Source organism: Corvus kubaryi, unplaced genomic scaffold (genome assembly GCF_017639235.1).
Source record: "Corvus kubaryi isolate FWS band 111438036 unplaced genomic scaffold, C.kubaryi_AGA036_p1.0 129, whole genome shotgun sequence".
Lineage (NCBI taxonomy): Eukaryota > Metazoa > Chordata > Aves > Passeriformes > Corvidae > Corvus > Corvus kubaryi.
In genome coordinates, this window is record NW_024580664.1 from 3,525,507 (window position 1) to 3,544,674 (window position 19,168).

The following is a 19,168-nucleotide window of genomic DNA, read 5'->3' on the forward strand; positions in this document are numbered from 1 at the left end:
GCTGGCCAATCAGAAGGCGGGAAAAACGCGGGCTGGTCAGGCCAGCGCGTGGGGCGGGGGGCAGGGAAGAGGGGGCGGGCAAGGCACGCTGGGAGCTGAAGTCCTCCTGGCGCTGGGCCGCGCCATCCCCTCCCCGCCACGCCCCGCCCCGCCCGTGGGCGGACGGAGCCGGCGGCGCCGCGGGGCCCCCATGGCGGCGGCAACGGAGCGCACGGACGAGCTGGTGCGGGAGTATCTGCTCTTCCGCGGCTTCACCGCCGCCCTCAAGCAGCTGGACGCCGAGATCAAGGCGGACCGGGAGAAGGGTTTCCGGGTGAGCGGCGGCTGCGTCCCCGTTCCGGGCGGGTGCTGGGCGCGGGTGCCCCCCGGGGAGGACGCACTCCCCGGGCGGGCCGCGGGCGCCTCTCCGCGCTCCAGGGGCTGGGCGAGGGCAGCGAGCCTGGCGGTGGGGGGAGCTCTCGGAGCCCCCGCGCTTCCCCGGGGGAGCGGCCGCCCCGGGCCCGCTGGGCTGGGCTGGGCTGGGCGCCGGGGCCCGGCCGGCCGCACAGGCGGGACCCCCGCATCCCGGAGCCGCCCGGCCCGCCCTGCCGGCGTTTCTGGCGGCGGGCTTTAGCCGGTTGAAGGCTCCCTTCCCGCTCGGCTCCGGAGCGGCATCAGCGCAGGACAGGGAGCTCCATCCCCTCGCCTGCCTTCCGAGCCAGGGGCTGCAGTTCGCAGCAGCCGCTGGTCAGCCTGGCCGGCTGTGGACTCTGCGTCCGACCTGTAACCCACCAGCGGATTCTCGGCTTCGAGTCGCGAAGAACGGAGGAGACCGCGTAGTGAGAGGGCAGCCACAGGAAGACATTTCTTTGCCTGCGTCTTTTCTCGGTCATGAGATTTTTATCCAGCGGATTTATAGCTCTGCTCTTTAGTTTGTATGTCTTGAGTACCAGCTACCTGGACTAACGTGTGGAAATTGGCAGACAATTTGCCAGTCTCAAAAATACAGTTTCAGGCCTTTGTGTGAGCTTCATGTTCCTGTAGCAACAGTTTTGGGTACCGAATGTAGTGCTTTGAACAGTCAGAGTTTTCTTTAACCAGTAATACAAGCACTACTTTTATCATTAATAAAGCATGTTGCTTTTATTTTTTAAAACACTAGCACTTTGCTAATGTTTAGCAGTTGGCAAACAGCTGACTTAATTGGAATTATTGTCCAAGAAGGGTCTGCTGGGGTCACAAACTTCAGTTTTCTATATCTGCAGGAAGCCACAGAGATAAAAGTTGGGTATGTCCTAAGATACTAACTGTTGAGGGGAGAACAAACCACATACAAAACAACCTTAGTTTAATTTTATAGAGGATGCAGTTTTTTCTTTTTTTGATGCCTGTCTTGGCCATCAGAAACCACTGAACAAGAAAATCTATTCCCACACCACCATTCTGCCTTATTCATGTTGCAGAAATGATTTCCAAAGAGACATAATGATAAAAAAAAATCCTGTTGCAAAGTTTTATGCCTGCCTTGTTAGTAGATGATGTTATTAAAAATCAAGGTAATTCAAAGATTGCATTAAAGCAGAACTGACTTCCTCTTTCTGTTGGCTAAATACAGGGGTATTTTCTTTTAGTCTAAAAATAACGCCTTTTTTTTTCAGGTACTGCACTTGAGTTCTCAACATTTAATCACGTTATTACTTTTATTATCAACTGACTTTTAAAAGAGGCGGAAAGCTGTGCTTATTTGCAAAAACGCCCGTCAATTGGGTTCAACAAAATGTCAATTTCTGTCAAAATCTGTTTGGCTATGTTCTATCATATTCTTTTTCCCTTCATTTGAAAAGTGCTGTGGAGTGGAAGAATGCTAATACAAAATGCAGAGTATTTCTGGGATTAGGAAATAGCTAATGCATAAGGATTGTATTGTACTACTTCTGCAGTTAAAGCTTCTCAGCGCTAAGTTACAGAAAGTCTTGTGTCTCAAGAGCCCTCACGTGACTGAAGTCTTCCCTGGTTTGCCCTCTTTAGGTGGATAAGATAGTGGACCAGCTGCAGCAGTTTGTTCAGAGCTACGATCTGGCTGCCCTGCGGGATTACTGGAGTTATCTGGACCGACGCCTTTTCAGCCGTTTGGAAGACGTCTATCGGCCAACAGTGAACAAGCTCAAAACCAGCTTATTCCGATATTACCTTGTCCATGCTATTCAGGTAGTACTTGATTGTTAGGCTTCTATTTTATAAAGATCCTGGTTTCTGATACCAAAGCAATAAACTACCCGTGTGAGCCTCTGACAGGCCTGCTGGATAAGGAACAAGCAATTCATATGTCATGGTCAGGAGTGTAGTAAGGAGTTTGATGCAGACTCACATGACAAGCTTGTGTGCAGGATAGGGAAATTCAGGCAAGAGGGGAACATGGTTTTCTGGGAGCAAGATAGTCACACTCCCATAAAGACAGATTCCCCTCAGAAAGGACAGCTGTACTGCTAGCTCAGTCCTGCTCAGTTAACTTGGATACTGGCAGAGAAGACGAGGTTCAAACTGGAACAAGGAAATATGGGAGAGAAAATGGATGTCTTTTTGCTTGCTTTGAATAGAAAAGAATGAGCTTAAAATGGAACAGAGATTTTTCTGTTCAAACCTTGTAAAGTCAGTGGAGTATGTTCTCCCCTTGATTCTTCCTTCTTGATTCCATTCCCTGATGGAAGATCTTTAATGATGGGTGTTGGTGGAGGAGTCAAAATCTAATGCATCTTTCTAAAAGTGTGTTTTTTCGTGTTTTGTTTTGCCATGTGCTTACCCTGAGGTGTGACAGTCCTGTCTGAATAATGTGTCAGATGGAAACCTTTTCAGGCTGCATCTGCTGTAGACTTGAGTAATTTGAATTATACTTTGGTCCTGTATAAGAATGCTCATGTCTCATTGCACTGGTTTAACTGGAAATCAATGTGTTTGGTTCAATTGGTCTCAGCCTTTAAACAGGATTGTGGTGACTAGAAACAAGGTTGGATTAAGTGCATTTGTGAGCTTTTCCTAGTGTATTTGGGATTCTTTTGTTTCCTGATGAATGTTTAACTAACCACTTGTTGTGTCAGATGGTGAAAGTAGTTGTTACTGTGTTCATAACAAAAAGCAAATGTTCCTAGACCTAACCTGGTGGCACTAACGGAAGTGTGAGCCCTGTTCTTCTTGCTGTGTTTCAGAATGGCCGCAATGACAAGGCGCAAGAGTTTTTCCTCAAGCTGGCCTCCGAGCTCCAGAACCAGGCAGAGTGGAAGGATTGGTTTGTCCTGCCCTTCCTCCCTGCTCCAGATTCCAACCCCACCTTTGCCACCTATTTCTCACGCCAGTGGGCAGATACGTTCATCGTGTCCCTGCACAACTTCCTGAGCGTCTTATTTCAGTGCATGCATATCCTTTTTTGCAACTAATAGTTAAATCTCCCTTGCCCTGGTGTTATACTGTTAACAGTCATGCCAAGAATATAGTACTACAGAACTTCCTGTTTTCAGGTGATTTTTTATAGCCAAGACTTAATAGAAAGCTGGTGTTTACCAGAGGATGTTGGAATAGTTACTGCTCAATTATCTGATGATATGCTGTATTCCCTGGGCACAAACAATCGTGGTCATTGCTGATGCTGAATCATCCCGATGCTAGTGACTAGAAATCTTGTGCACATCTTGTTCTGAAATGCTTTTACTCTTTGCTTGACATAGTACAAACAGGCATACAACCTTGGGCCATAGTCCATGACTGTACTGGCATCTTCTCTTAGATCCTTCTTTGGGTACATTATGTTCACAACATTGCCTAGTGACAGCTCATTATAATAGAGCAGTTGATTGTTGGCAGAAATAAGTGTTTTGCCCCACACTACAGAGTTCTGTCTTACTCGTTTGTTGATGGGCAGGCTTATGCTGCAGCTGGAAAACAGCTCATCTTGAACTGTTTCTTCAGTGTACAGTAAAGCAGTAACAGAACCTGTCTTGTCCTCCACTTCTGACTCTAAAAAGAAATAATCTAAAAATCCTTGCAAAGTCCACATGAAATAGTTTGTGCAACAGCAAAGTAAAAAGTTGACTTAAGGAATTAAGATGTTGCTAATCTTCTGGTCATGCACATACTTTTTGCTGATTGTATGGACTGGGCAGCTTTGTTTTTACAGGTAAACAGCTGGTATGGAGTGCTGGCTTTTAGAATTAAGCCAGGTGCACACAAGTTACTGCCTCGATTTTCTTTAACATTGCTTACCAGTTCCAGTCATACTGAACTTTGAAGCTGAATGTCTCAGGAGCAGTCTCATACAAGAAGAAAATGAATCGTTGCGGCATAAGGTCAGAACTGAGATCACTTTTTAGCTGCTGACTGATGCTGTGAGTTTTGTAAAATTGGTTCCATCAGTTCGAGAATATTGTAACTGTTCAGTTTGGTGCAGTTATTCAAAGGCAGATTCTTTAAGTGTGCTGTTTTATTTTGATTTATCTTTCAATCGTCTCCAGCAAGCTTAAGGTTGTGATCATATTGTGAAATGTGTGTTTAGGGTATTCCCGTCCCTCTGCTGGAGGTGATTGTCCCCCTTCCCTGTGCTGTCTGACAGGTGACTGAATACTATACAAACTCCTTTTCTGTTACACTGCAAAGCCAAAACAAGGTGAAACTAGTGGTAGGTTAAGGGTGTATGTCATAGAATTATAGAATGGGTTGGGTTGGAAGGCGTGTATGGCTGATTTTGTGAATAGTATTCCGTCACTTCCAGGTTTTAGCTGATAGAGCAATAGAAGCTATAGAAACGGGCAGTAAGTTCTGGCAAAGAACCAGGAACTGTTACTTTTGAAATGACTACTTCACCATGTTTGATGTGCACTCAAAGCAATTTAGACCAACTAATGGAAATGTGAATGTCTGTTTCCCAATTCTAGATCTTACAGTAAACCATAAGAAGGGTCAATTGGTTCAGACAAAATATTGCCCAGCTTCATGTCTTGTGTTTGACAGTATCATCAGCAGATACTTAGGAGAGGGTGTAACATGGGTCAGTCATTTCTGAGTATAACTTCCTATTAGATTTATAAAATCTGCAGTTTAAGAACTTTCTAAACTATAGATCACATGTGGATGCTCACGTACAAGTAGGAAGGCTTATTCATGTAAGCGGAACTTTAATTTCACTTCCTCAGACATACCAAATAAAAGCTGTTTCTGTATAAATACTTCAGTAAAGTTTGTGCTTTGCCTCCTGTGTTACAAAACATTGTTGTATGTTGTGCTTTCTGCTTTTACTGTTTTAATAGCTGTTCAACACTATCCTAAAAATTGAAGTAAAATAGAATCATTGATTTCAAAAAGGAGGCAGTTTTGGGGGAAAAAACCTGAGGTTTGTCACTGTATTGTATGGAGCTAGTTCAGTCAGACATTGACAGGAGGGTTCTGCAAAGATGGTCAGTGAATAGGGACAGCAGGATAAGAAATAGAAATTTTTGAAATGGAGCTCTTTTATTTCCTCCAATTTTGTATTCTTTACTTTTAGTCAAATTAAAGCTATGGTTGGTGTTCTGCATGTTGGTTGATATCATTTGCAGTCTGGATAAGAGTTTTCTGGCAAATAGAGCTAAAACTAGACTTTCCCTTTTAGAGAACTCCTCGGGTCAGAGGAGGAATCAGCTACCTATAGAATACAGGTTTTAAAAAAAGATGTGAATAAATACTGAATTTTATGGTAGCGGAAATTAAGTACTGATTCTGTTTTATGCTGCTGGAACAATGCAAATACATAAATAGCAAGCTAGATTTCTAAAGCTCATTTTTCTTCCTGTATTTTCTTTCCTTAAATACAAGATAAAAAGAAAAAGAATTATGTCTGAAAAACAAATGTACAGAAGCAGAAAAGCCTGAGGAACTCTTTGTGTGAATAAGAGTCACAGGCATAAACCACATCTGTTCCAGAAAGCTGCATCCTGAGGTTCCTCTCTGCTGAGGAGAAAAAGAGACAGTTTTCTTTCTCCATAATGTGGAGATAAATCTCATTGTCATGCTTGGGAAGGAGTTGCACAGGGTATGGACCTGGATTTCAGGGTGACCTTGGTGCACCCTGCCAGTTCACCAAACCCTTGGCTGTGGGAAGAAGATTACCTTCTAGGCTCCGTGCCTGCATTGCCCTAGCCTCAAACTGCCTTCACAGAGAGGGATTGGTAAGCTCTGCCCTGCCCAGCTCTTGTTTCCCAGCACCACTAATGTCCCCACAGCTACAGCCCGAGGAGAGGAGTGAAGGGTTTTAAGTGGCTTCAGTTTCATGTGCGTAAAGTACCGGTTATTTTGACTAATTGGACTGATGTGGTGCTCAGCCGGTCAGAGCAACTTTTTTCCTTCCCCACCCTTCCAGGGCTGTTGAAATAAAAGGAATAAACAACTTCAGTGAGTGGGAAGGAGGTGAATCTCAGTGACCCTGTGTTCACTTGGCTCTTTTCTCGTGTTGTAGCTGTTTGCTCTGCAGGCTGAATCCTCCCGCATGAAGAAAGAGGAACTGGAGGTGGAACAAACAGTTACGCATCACAAGTTGCCTGCATATGTGGCCAACATGGATCGACTAGGGGACTCTGAACTGTAAGTGCCTGCAGGAGAAGAGCTGGGGACAGGCTTTGCTGCTTTTGTTAGGTCAAGGAGGTTCCTGGAGGGTCATTTCCTTGTCCCCTGCCCTGGGAGTCAATGCAGAAAGACATCCTGGCAGAAATTATGGTGACCTAAGTAGGTTTAATGGAATTCATGACAGGCGTCTCTCCCATCATTTGGGAAGTTCTTGCAAACCAGTGAGAGCCCAAACACACATGGAAATGATTCTGCTCTGCTCTCAGCATTGCACCAAGGTGTTCTGGGCATCTAGCATGTTAGCAGTACAGTACCCTGCGTATTGTTCAAATGAAGTGGACTGTCTCTTGATTCCAATTTACTGAGTGCCTACAGTGCCATAGGTGAGGGCCCTATGTTGTTTTGTAGATACTGTTACTGTATGACCCAAAGGGATTCTTGTTACACAGGGATGTTTTCTTGCTTTTGCAAAGTCAAGGGAAAAGGAGCTTCTCTTCTGTGAGGCTCAGTTATGCACAGAATTCCCCATGAACTTGCTGCAGTTAAAAGTGCATTTTATGACTACATCTCTTGTATGCCTATCTCTGGAAATTAGGCAGCATACACAGTGATACAGCTTCTTTGATTGCTATTTTTTTACCCCAGTGTCAGGCAAAGCAAGTCTGTGTGTTTGGATTCACTGTGTTACTGAGGCTTTTCTTTCCTTTCTTTTAAAAGGATCTGAAAGCATATGTAGCTCAACTACAAGTTACAAATAACGCTGTGGCTCAAGTTTCTCATGTGCTTCTTTCACTTGTATTGGGACAGGAGCAGGATTGATTAAATTATCCTGTTGCTGGTGACAGATAGAAGTTGTAGCAGGTACTGCACGCAAAATGTTTTAACCTAAAAGCTGTCTGATTCAATAGACTTAAGTGTCTATTGAACTTATCTTGGTAATGGCTCTGCAGTCTTTGCACAGGACAGGCTACAGAGTTTAGTTTGTGATACATTTTTTTTAACTATGTGGAAAGCCCTGATGCTGTCTGCATGTATGGATGTGTGACATGAGGGATGGGATAATTTATTCCTGTATTTATTTTTGTCCATTTGAATTAGAAAAACTTGCCTAAGAAGTGATATTTCTTCTGTGTGCAACTTGTCTCTTAGTCTGAGGGCCAGTTCTGTTTGCTTATTTTCATGTCTGTGCTTAACTCAAAGCCCAGGTTTGGTAGAACAGTTCCATCCTTGAAGAGTGGATAGAGACAGTGAAGCATATTGTATTCCTCTTCCTCTTGCTGCCACTCTGCTCTCAGAGGAAGCTGTAGCAGAGTGAAGTCAGATGGTTGTATTCTGGGAAGCAGCTGCTGTTTTTGGCATTGTGGATTGAGAAGGGAGGTGTTTATAATCATGGAAATGGGCTGTAACTCTCTTATTTTCTTTGGGTCTGGATTTTGAAATATTGAGGGCCTGTGCTGTAAAACTGTTGAACATAACTTGCTGATTATCAGAGTGTCCAGTGAAACACTGGATGCTGAATGTCTCTCAAAGTAGGTCTGTTTTATGTTTTGAATTGGGAATCCCATCTGAGTAAGTTCTACAGAAATCTGAATTCCCCTGCCTTTCCCTTAGGGTCTTTCTAAACAAACCAGATGGAGTGGAAAGAGTTTTAGGTGGCTTTAGGGTTTACAGTGGATTCAGCAACAGTTTGATCTCACTGTCTCAGTGGCATCTCTGAGAAGTGAGCTTTTGGTTACAGTAACTATAATGACCTGCTCCAGGCACTAACAGGACATTTTCAAATAGTTTTTAAATGCATAGTGGTGCATTGGCTTGGAAATGAACATCTGTTGTCCAGTGGTTCAAACAGCTGCCACTTCACTTAACTGGGTGGCCTTTGATCAGGTTACCTCGCTACACTTTCATACTCTCTTTGGTGGTGTTTTGTTTTTTTCACTAGTGATATGACCTGCAATCAGAGGAGTACAGCACATTCTCTTCAGTCCCGGGGAGGCTTTCTGTCCTCTTTTCTCTCCCAAAGTAAAAAGGGCCCTTCCAGACCAACCCATTCAAGTGGGGCTTCTCCAACGCAGACTGGCAATATGCTGCTAGGGAAGAAAGAACCAACAAATAACCAGGTAATTCTCAACTGAAAGTTGCTCAGTCTCCAAGGAGTTAACTTGCAGCATGGCACTGCTCCAAGGTTTTGCTTGCACCTGAAAAATTAAATGTCCTTTCCTGCCTTGCAAACGTATGCTGGGCCTGAATGCAGCACAAGAACAGCGGCTGTCTTCTAAGAGCTTGTGGAGCCTTTGCAGGTGCTTCGTTGCTTTGCTGCTGCTTTTGCTCTTTGTTCTGCAGCCTGGTACAAGCATAACTTTGCCCAATCACTTCTCTGCCTTCCAGAGTGCCAAAGGAAAAGAAGGAACAGTGAGCTGTAAGGACGGAAAGATCCCCTTCAGTGGTTTAGTGGCAGGCGAGTCCAGTTCCCTGCAGCAGCGGCAGAAGCGCTTGCAAGAGCATGGGAAAGAAAGGAAGGAACTGTTGTCGAAAGGGACCTTCCAGGTACTGGTCAGCACTGCAAGGCTCGGAAGCAGAAGGCTGGTATTTCTGTAAAACTAAGTGGTGAAACAAGTGCCAGTGTTTCCTTTAAGCTTTGGAATTGCTAGGCAGAAGTAACTGTATCAAAGGTTAATGTCTGTAGTTAATCAACTCCTTCTACACTTCGTTTGTTTCTGTGTCCCTGGAAGGTAATCAGTACTGGCATTTCAAATGGAAGAAGAGTTGTCCTTTGTCTCCATGTTTTTCAACAACCTGGTCCTGAGGCTTCATTAAGGTTTCATTCACTTTTAATGGTTGTGTTCCAATATCTTGTTAAAATCTCCATTCCTCAGTGGTAATGAACTTGGCTCACTCATTCAACCAAAGTGAGTTCTGTTCCTGTAGGTTCCTAGGCTGATTTATGCAGGCTCTGTGTGGGATGATGAAAACTAATGGAAAATTTTCCTGGATAGGAGTGGAAGTTGCTTTCTTAGCAACATTTTCTTTTTGGAGTTTTTTGCACTTTATTGTTGCAGTTTTGCCTGGGGGTGTGCCCTGCTTTAAAATCTAATGAAACAATAAAACTGTGTCCTGGATTTTAACTGCTGAAGGTCAGCAGACTACTTCTGTTCACCTGTGTGTTGTCTGGCTTTTAGCAGCCATGTTGTCAAAAAAAAATACAGAGCACAGGCAGCATCTCAGCCATTGTTATTTTGTCTGTATGAGACATTCTGCCGTGTGGAGAGACAGTGCTGAGGGACTGTTGCCCATTGGCCAATGTGTGGCCGTTCTGTGTGTGGGAGTGCTATTTTAAAGAGATGTTACTCTCACTCAGCATTCAAGGCCTTGAGAGAACTTTTTTCTTCATGCTTCATCTAAAACACTTTCAGCACTGGTTGGAAAATTGCAAAGCCCAATTTCCCAGTAAGTTTCCTTTGACTTTCCTTTTTCTATGATGTTCCAGGTTAAGGCAGTGATTTTTGGGCTGTGTAAAGATTGGTTCTTGTGCTGTTGGTGAAGCTTGATACTCTTTAACTTTCTCTTGTACTCAAAGCATGTGAGCAAAAAGGAAACTGAAAGGTGGCACTGTTTCTTTCACGTGAATGTCATTCACTGGTTGTTACCTCCCCACACTAACTAGCAGAATAATTCTTGGATTTATTTCCCAATCTTTTCCAGCTCTGTGATTTCAGATGATTTGATTATTCAATGCTTGATCTGTTGGTTACGATGTGAGGCTACTGTAAATTAGGCAAGCATGTGTTACAGAACAGGAATTCAAATCCATCAATACCAATACCATTTAGGGACACTTAGTTTTCTTATCAAAAGAATGCTAGCAGGTGATTTACCTCCTTATGTGCTGTATCTGCTTCTTGTTCAGCTTCTGGTGGCAAGAGAAAACTAAGCTGCTTCCAGATATTTCTGCCGTGCAGATCTTGTCTCATCCAGATACTTTCACCTCCTAAAACTCCGTTTGTTCTGTCTGCCCTGTCAGATTGGGTTTTAAGCTTTTGGACTCATGTGTCAGCTCTACTGTTGTCATCAGTCAGTTGGCTGCAGTGGTGGCTCCAGTGTGCACCGTCTAAAATCTCTGGCAGATGAGGATAATCCATCCACTGGGGTTTGAGATCCAACAAGTTTTTGTGCAGGTTTGCTGAACTGCATAGTATACAGACTTAACTTACATTGCCGAAGACAAGAATTCCTTGAAATATTTTGATTTACTTGTGAATCTGTGCTCTAATGGCCCATCTAAATGGACCTCTGATATACCTCTGGCTGAAGTATGCTAGAAATATTGTGGTTCCTTTAATTCTTACAGGAAAGTATATAGCTGGGCACATGGAGGGGGATATAAGGGACTCAACAACTAAGCAGGTCATATAAAATAGTGCAATTGTGCAACACATGGTCCTTGTGCTCAGAAAGGTCCCTGACAGAAGGAGTGTTGGGCTGACAATGCTTCTGTTTTGTTGCAGCTTCTTTTTTTTTTTTCTCCCAGCAGGCTGGGATAGCTGAGGAGCTTGATATGGAGCTGCTTCCTTGTATTTCACACAGGATTTCTTCCTTCAGGGCCAAAGTGCTGAGAAGAAAACAGATACTAGCATAGCTGAGGCAGAACCATGCTCAGATCTGCATGCTGAGCAAGCAGAGACTTCAGCCAAAGTTCCTGGCAGCAGTGCAGAGGCTGTGGGGGTTCGGCAGGAACAGCCTTTCATCGTCCTGAGCCAGGAGGAGTATGGGGAGCACCATTCATCCATCATGTACTGCAGGTAATGCACTGGCAGAAGAGGGCTCTCTTGTAGAAGCCTCTGCAGGAGGATCAGCTGTGTCTGGCCTCTTTCTTCCAGTCTCTGTTCTGTCCAGCACGTTGGACATGTGCTCTCAGTTGTAGGGCAGTCAAGCTGGTGTGACTGAAAATAGCATGTAGCTTGTGCAGTGAGAATGGACAGAGATTTTTGTGACTGGGCAATGCTAGCCAGGAAGAAACTCCCTTGGAAAGCAGGATGGTATTGCTTAAGGGCATTATGCTTTACGTCTGGAGCTTAGTGCCCTTCATTGTGCCAGTTACTGTGAAGAACAGGAAGTGGTGCAAAGAAGTTCTGATTCCTGCAGAAGGAACTCGTGTGTGGCCAGGAAAGGAAGGATTAGCGGATTGCATCTAAGAATTTGAAGCAGAAAAATATCCCAACAGTTTCATTCTACACACAGGGTTGATTGTTCTGGACGGAGGGTGGCCAGCTTGGACGTGGATGGGGTCATCAAAGTCTGGTCTTTTAACCCCATAATGCAAACTAAAGCTTCATCCATTTCCAAATCTCCATTGCTGTCCCTGGAATGGGCCACCAAGCGTGATCGGCTGGTGAGTAGTCTGCATGTGGAAGCACAGCAGATGATTTGGGGCTGTGTTGCTACGTGTTGCATGTTCACTTCTAGACAGCTGTACTGTGGATAAGATTGAGGCAGCGGTTAGTTTCCACTTTTAGTGGGACACGGGGAACCAAAGCCTCTAGGGTCTAAGAAAAACTAGAGTGGGGAGTGTATGCTTTGTATTGAGCAAGGAGTTCACCACCACTTGCCCTGAAACAGAAATTCCCAAGCTGCAGTGTGGGTACAGCTGCAGGATAGAAGTTGTTCCTTTGAGAGAAGTGCCTGACTTCACATAGATCACGCAGCAACTTGTAAAGACAGGCAGAGGCAACTGAGTACAACAGCCTGTGGGAGGCCTGCAGCAGAGACCTGTGGAGCTTTACTCATACCCCGAGCCAGCAGCAGAGAGGGGGAAACAGGGTTGTGGGGGTGGCATTTTACTTGTGCAGGTGTGAAAAAAGCTCCATGGCTAGTTTTAGACTGTTGTCTTAAGAGCTGAGGGTTTGTGTGTGCATAAGGAGCTTGTTTAAATAACATGGCAGTTTAAATGTTTCCTATATCCCTTTTTCTCTAGTTCTGTTACTAGAGAGGACCCTTAAATTATATGCATTCTTCTGAGTCCTAGAACTGTTGCTAGTGTTTCATGCCCTCCCTTGGCAGATACAGGGCTGTATGAGAAGGCTGGCCTGCAAATGAGGCGGCATTTTTCCCATTTTGGCACTGACAATGTGTGGCTTGCTAACCCCAAAATGCCACCTGTGAAGAGCTGGTGCTACAGCTCATCTCTTCTTTTGCTTTTAGAAAGCAAGCTGTTGATGCAGTTTTTGTGCTTTGTTTGTTGTGATGATGTTTCTTCTGCTTTGTGGAATTTATTTCCTTCTTGCTAATAGAAAGATTCTTCATTCTGAAATACATGTGGGATTGATCAGCAAACTAGGAACTGAAGTGACAAAGATCTGTCTTGCTCGATTTTTCTTTTATAATGCATCTCTCTATGATTTAAATTTTAATTGAAATTGTAACACCACTGATAAAGCATGTGTGAGCTCTTCTGGATGATTTCATCCTCCCGTGGGTGAAAGGAGTTGGCTTCCACTTGATTTTCTCTTTAGCAGACAGTTAACAATCTTAAGCCTCTCTGTCCTTGGCCCCTAGATATTGAGATTCCATCCATGTTTTGCATCCTATAATGTTGAGCTGTGATCTAGGAAGTGGCATTTATGCCGCCTTGGAGCCTATTAGATCTTTTTCTCACTGGAAGGGAGGGTTTTAGCTCTGACTTCTGTGGCTCTGGGGTAGTCCTACTCAGTATGATTGCACAGGAAGACAGGATGTACCATAATGAAGTAATATTTAGTCTGAAAGGATAGATAGAAAAAAATTATTAAGTCTTGGTGGTTGTTGGACAGCATCATTGTACTGTTCACTCACACTCTTTCCATCTCCCTGCTGGTTTCAAGCTATTGCTTGGCAGTGGGGTTGGGACGGTTCGTCTTTATGACACAGAAGCAAAGAAGAATCTCTGTGAAATCAGCATTGATGAAGACATGCCCAGGTAACTCTGGAATACTGATTTTTATATATAAATATAAATAAATTGTGTTGGTTTTAACAGTGAACATCTCAATGTTCCTGCTGCTTTTCTGCAACTGCAGGACAATCCAGCCTTCATCTAGAGGGCAGTCCCTGCCTGAGCAGCGTAAAACTGCTCAGTTAAATGGGAGACACTCAAAATATGTCTAAGCACATGAATCCTGCCCTCCTTTACAGTGCACCTTGTCTTGCGGGGTCTTAATGGGAGAGCTCGTAGGTGAGTGTTTTGCTTGAGGCAGCTGCAGGAGAGAGGTGATTCAGACCATGTGCCTGTGTTTCAGGATCCTCTCGCTTGCCTGCAGCCCAAGTGGTGCCTCCTTTGTCTGCTCTGCAGCAGCCCAGAGCCCCATCTCCCACATTGACTTCTCAGTAATCAACTCTGGGGGCAAAAGTGTGAACCAAGTTCCTGGGAAGCTGCTACTGTGGGACACTAAAACGATGAAGCAGCAGGTACTTGCTGGGTTTCTTTTCCTTTCTCAGTCTGCTTGCTGAGAATGAGTGTCTTCTGTTTCAATGTGTAGGAGCCCTCTTTCTAAATTTTGCTGACTTTCTTTTCAACACCCTTCTTTTTCCTCCTTCTTCCTTTCCCCTCTGTCACATTCAGGATAAAAATAAATAATGTAAGTAGCTGCTGGATTGGGTGAAATTTTTTTGTTTTATTGGTGCGTTGGGGTTTTTATGAGGGATTCTTCAGAATAGTCCATGGCCTTGTTTCTATCCTGGTTGCACAGTTTGTGACTGGAAATATCCTGAGTGGATTGGCTGATGCTTTGCTCAGGCTTTCTCCAGTTGAGCTATACTGAAGGGGTTTTGTTGCTGCTGTTTCCCCTGCCTTCCTTGTTTTTAAGTGAAGTGCTGTCCCTGACATGTAGGAGAAAGCAACATACTCAATCTAATGCCTGCCAGAAGCTGGTTTTGCAACCTTGAGGCCATGGCTGAGAAAGCGATGGCTTGGCTGAGATGAATTGCTGGTTTAGTGTCACACTAAAGTGCCGCTGCCAGACCTTGAAGTCTGTAGTTATTAGAGGTATAGGGCTCCAAACCAGAGTTCTTGTTACTAAATACTGTCTTTTCTTTCTTCCTTCCCCTGGAGTTCAGCTCTTCAGCCCCCCCAGCTCCATTTCTCAGCATTAATGCAAATTTTCCCTTTCAGCTGCAGTTCTCCCTGGAGCCTGAGCCCATTGCTATTAACTGCACAGCCTTCAACCACAATGGCAACCTGCTGGTCACCGGGGCTGCAGATGGGATTGTTCGTCTCTTTGGTATGGTGGGAAAGGACCTGGGGGCATTGGTTGATAGCCAGCTGTGAGGCCAGGTGGCCAAGACTGGCATCCGGGCTTGTATCACAAATAGCATGGCCAGCAGGACAAGGGAAGTGATTGTCCCCCTGCACTTGGCACTGCTGAGGTTGTATCTCAAACAGCATGTTCAGTTTTGGACCCCTCACTACAAGAAAGACATTGTGGGGCTGGAGCGTGTCCAAAGAGCAAAACCAAAGCTGGTAAAGGGTCTGGAGCACATGAGGAACAGCTGCAGGAGCTGGGGTTCTTTAGCTTGGAGAAAATGAGACAGAGGGGACACCTTACTGCTTTCTACAACTACCTGAAAGGAGGTTGTAGCCAGGTGGGTGTCAGTCCCTTCTCCCAAGTAACAAGGGATCAGACAAGAGGAAACAGTCTCAAGCTGCATCAGGGGAGGTTTAGATTGGATATTAGGAAAACTTCCATCACCAAAGGGATTGTCAAGCACTGGAGCAGGCAGGAAAGTGCTGGAGTAACCATCCTTGGAAGTATTTAAAAGATGTTGTAGATGTGGCACTTAGGGGTATAGTTTAGTGGTGCACTTGGCAGTGCTAAAGTAACAGTTGGGCTTGATTATCTTGGAGGTCTTTTCTAACTTACGTGATTCTGTGAAACTGAGTAGTGAGGTGGCCCCTAGTCCTCAGCTGGCTGCCCCTAGTACCCTTCTGCCAGCAGGGAGGCAGCTGTGGGATATGCTTGAAGACCAAGGTGGAAGCTATTGTCTCTCCTCCACAGGAGCTCTCAGGAGTGAATTGACATAGACTTTTTCTGGAGGACATTGGCTGGAGACCCTGGTAGTACTGCTGGATTTGTTGTTTCTCTCCTGCTGAAGAGGAGAGTTAATTTGCCCTTAAGCTGTGTGGTCTTGGGCTGTGTCAGGTAGCAGTACCACTAGAGGCTGAGTTGTGTGGAAAGGAATTAATGTGAGACCTCACATTTAAATGCAAGGGCTTCACATCAGTCCTACTTCTGTGAGCAATTTCTCTTTCTCAGGTTTTTGTCCTCTTCAGCCTGTGCTTGCAATAAAGGCAGTTCATGCCTCTTACCTTTGAATGGAGAATCTGCTTCTGGCACAGGTCGAGGCTGCAGTCGCAGGTCTTTGGGACGACAGAGCTGTCAGCAGCTGGGAGGATGGGCAGGATTACTAAGGGAGGAGTGCCAGTAGTGCTTGGATGCAAAATGTTTGCAGTTGACAGTGAGTGTGTGAGCAGCCCTGTAAAGCTGAGTAGATACAATGATTTTTGTGGCCAAAGTGAAAGCCATGTGTGGGAGTATAGGCACAGGGGGCTGGGAACTGGATTGGGCTCCCCCAGGCTGGTTTGGAGGGCTGTCACAGAGAGCTTGGGAACATAAAAGGCCTCCCTCTCTTCACCTCAGCTCTGTGTGAGTACAAGGAGTGTTCAGTACTGTTCTCCCCTCAGATATGCAGCAGCATGAGTGCGCCATGAGCTGGAAGGCACATGATGGGGAAGTCTACTCCGTCGAGTTCAGCTATGATGAGAACACAGTCTACAGCATAGGCGAGGATGGCAAGGTAGGCTATGGGTGACTTCCTACTGGTCAGCTGGCAGGGAGATCACTTCTGGAGTCTTCTCCATATAGTGAGGACAAGCATAAAAATACACTCAGATCCTGGATGATCTGTGGGCTGCTAACTGTAATCCTAGGTGTGCAGTACCACCCTGCTCCATGCTATCTGCAGAGAGAGTGGCTGAAAAGTGTATTAATAGTTGGAGCTGTCTCGGACCTTGTGTGCAAATCCTGCTGTTGGTGACATCCCCTTCCTAGATAGTCCATGTGAGGATGACCTTTCTCTGCCCCTGAGATCACCACATTTGAGATCTGGGATTCACAGGGAAGCAGATCCTTGACCACTTTGCATATATCTCCTTGTCCGCAGCTCCCTGTTGTTTATAATAAACAATTCAGTTTCTGCAGTTACATAGCCTTCAGCAGTAGAGGTGTGGCTCAGGGAGGGACCTTGGTTGAGGAGTTAAGCAAGTTCTCACCAGAATACTGCATGCAATGTGGAAGGACACATAGGCAGTAGTGCTAGTGGAAGGCAGGGCATATCTTTGCCTGGATACTAGGCACTCTTACAGCGTTTGCAGTCTGTGTTTTATTAATACAGCCACTTAGATACAGATGTCAGAATGCCCTGTTCTGTTTGTGAGGAATACCTACTTGACTTAAAAGCAAAAAAAGGTGACTCTGCTTGCATCCCAGTTAATTTCATTATGGGCTTTTGTCATCTCTTTTTCTCATTCCAGTTTATTCAGTGGAATATCCACAAAATTGGCTTGAAGGTGTCTGAGTATGACCTTCCCAGGGAAGCTACAGGTCCTTTTATTCTGTCTGGGTACAGTGGCTACAAGCAAGTCCAGTTCCCACGAGGACGGCTTTTTGCTTTTGACTCTGAGGGCAATTACATGTTGACATGCTCTTCTACTGGGGGAGTAATATTCAAGGTAAGTCTCAGAAGTGGTGGAGAGTACTCTTAAGTATCCATACAAGCTTTTGTTAATTGTGAGAGTGCAACATCAGCCACTGGAAGTTCTTAAGCAGCACCTACTCATCTTTGCTCTGTGAAAGTTGCTGCTCAGTTTCACACAGTGTGCACTTTAGCAGTGTGTGGTGTACAGCAAGTGTTTGGGTCCTCTGTAGGTAGCTGGAGTATGTGTGCTCCTTCTTAAAGCTTAGGTTTTTGTGTCCCAAGTGCCTAGGACAAAGTTTTAATTACTTTTTAAATATATGGATGCATGCCAGTTCAATGCAAAATGTGTGATTGTTAACTGGTGCTCATCTTCAATCTGCCTTCTGTGCCTGCTGATTCTATGTTAGACCCAGCCTGATTCTCTTCCCTTATTGTGTACTGAAATTAAATGAAGGGTAAGGCTGAATGGTTCTGGGTGCCCAAATTTCGGTGCTTCAGTAGCAAGTGTTACTGATCACATGCTCATGCTCTTCCAAAGCAGATTAGATGACATTTGTACTTTGCATCTGGGGCACTCAGAGCACCTGAACTAACATGAGCTATATCTCAGGCTTATGTGCTTCTCATCAGTGTGTGCTCTTAGCCTGCTTTGTTCAATTACTGCAGTTCAGCTGATGTCAAAAGTTGAGCTGCTTGAGAACACCTGCTTCTCTAGTGAGACTGGAAACTTCCTTTCATGTGTGTGCTACACACATCTCAATATCTCTCTGATTTTCTGCTTACTTATGCATGCTGTTAGAGATTCGGAGTCTCTATCACACTTTGGCTTGTCTTGTCAGGTGCACTGCTCCCACTGCAGAAACTTACCTCCTTAAAATCTTATGCTTTCCTTCTTTTTAGTTAAATGGTGAGGAAAAGGTTCTGGAGAGCTGCCTTTCCCTGGGAGGACACCGAGCTCCTGTTGTCACAGTGGATTGGAGCACAGCCATGGACTGCGGGACCTGCCTCACTGCTTCTATGGACGGGAAAATTAAATTAACAACCTTACTGGCTCAAAAGTCTTAACCTGGACAGTACTGAAAGGGGAAAGAGCAATAGACTTGACAAAACCAGTGTTAACTCACAGGAACAAACTGCATGGGAGAGAAGGCAAAGCAAAGTCCCTCTTCTCATTGTAGCTTTTGCCTCTTGATAACTACATTTGCCAAACTGCTGTGCAACAGAATGCCAGTATGGGACTGGATCAGTGGCAGCACTGAAAAATAAGTCTCCACTAATCCATTGAGGCAGCTGGACTTCCCTCTGTTAGGGAGTCTTGAGTAGCACGTGGGTAGAAGGCTGGGGTCACGTCAGGGTTTTGCAGAAGGTGAGGCTGGAGAAAGCAAGCATGAGGCAGCACAGTGCATGACGATAAGATGACTCAAACTGGAAAGGCTGATGAGAAACCAGAGTATTCTTTGGGTATAACATTTGTTGTTATGATTTTGTTAGTTTGTTTTTTATTTGGTTTCTTTTTTTCCATAAAAAGAAAATATTCCCTTGCACTTGAGCTCTATGCTTTGTCGAGCAGTTGCTGCAAAACATGGAGGGTGGCTAGGGCAGTGATGTGCCAAGTCTCCTGCACGCAAAAAAGGCCCTTGTGCTTTCATGAGTGCTTCCAGCACCACGCCAGGGTGAACCAGACATCCAGGAACAAAAATAACTCTTGTTTGGATGTATTGTGTTACCTTGCCATAGGTCTCTGCTACTAACTAGAGCAGAAATCCTGAGTCCAACTTTGAAATATTTGCGTTGGAGTTCAGAAGCTCCATAATGCCTAGCAGCTACCTGATGGCGGATAGGAGGAGGGAGGCCAGAACCAGTCTGGCCCTATATAGAGCTC

At 45.0% G+C, this 19,168-nt stretch overlaps 1 protein-coding gene across 2 annotated transcripts; it reads left to right on the top strand.

Annotated features, from left to right (window-relative positions):
• Positions 1-142: 142 nt before the first annotated feature.
• On the top strand, positions 143-18,830 carry WDR91 (WD repeat domain 91). Of its 2 annotated transcripts, none has more exons than XM_042026988.1 (15): positions 143-313; positions 2,008-2,187; positions 3,183-3,390; positions 4,234-4,316; positions 6,458-6,582; positions 8,504-8,681; positions 8,950-9,108; positions 11,146-11,360; positions 11,800-11,950; positions 13,419-13,513; positions 13,833-14,001; positions 14,705-14,813; positions 16,274-16,386; positions 17,123-17,320; positions 18,187-18,830. In XM_042026988.1, exons 1-15 carry the CDS (start codon positions 191-193, stop codon positions 18,349-18,351), a joined length of 2,271 nt encoding a protein of 756 aa, XP_041882922.1. In that variant the 5' UTR covers positions 143-190; the 3' UTR covers positions 18,352-18,830. The 2 variants fall into 2 exon arrangements, with proteins under 2 accessions (XP_041882922.1, XP_041882928.1); XM_042026994.1 differs by having other exon boundaries at positions 147-313; positions 11,161-11,360.
• The last annotated feature ends 338 nt before the right edge of the window (positions 18,831-19,168 follow it).

Bases quoted from the DNA above. Each gene is read 5' to 3' on its own strand.
- WDR91 (XM_042026988.1), top strand. From the start codon at position 191: ATGGCGGCGGCAACGGAGCGCACGGACGAGCTGGTGCGGGAGTATCTG. The intron at 6,583-8,503 runs GTAAGTGCCTGC...TTTTTTCACTAG, and splicing joins CGACTAGGGGACTCTGAACT to TGATATGACCTGCAATCAGA. The intron at 14,002-14,704 runs GTACTTGCTGGG...TTTCCCTTTCAG, and splicing joins CTAAAACGATGAAGCAGCAG to CTGCAGTTCTCCCTGGAGCC.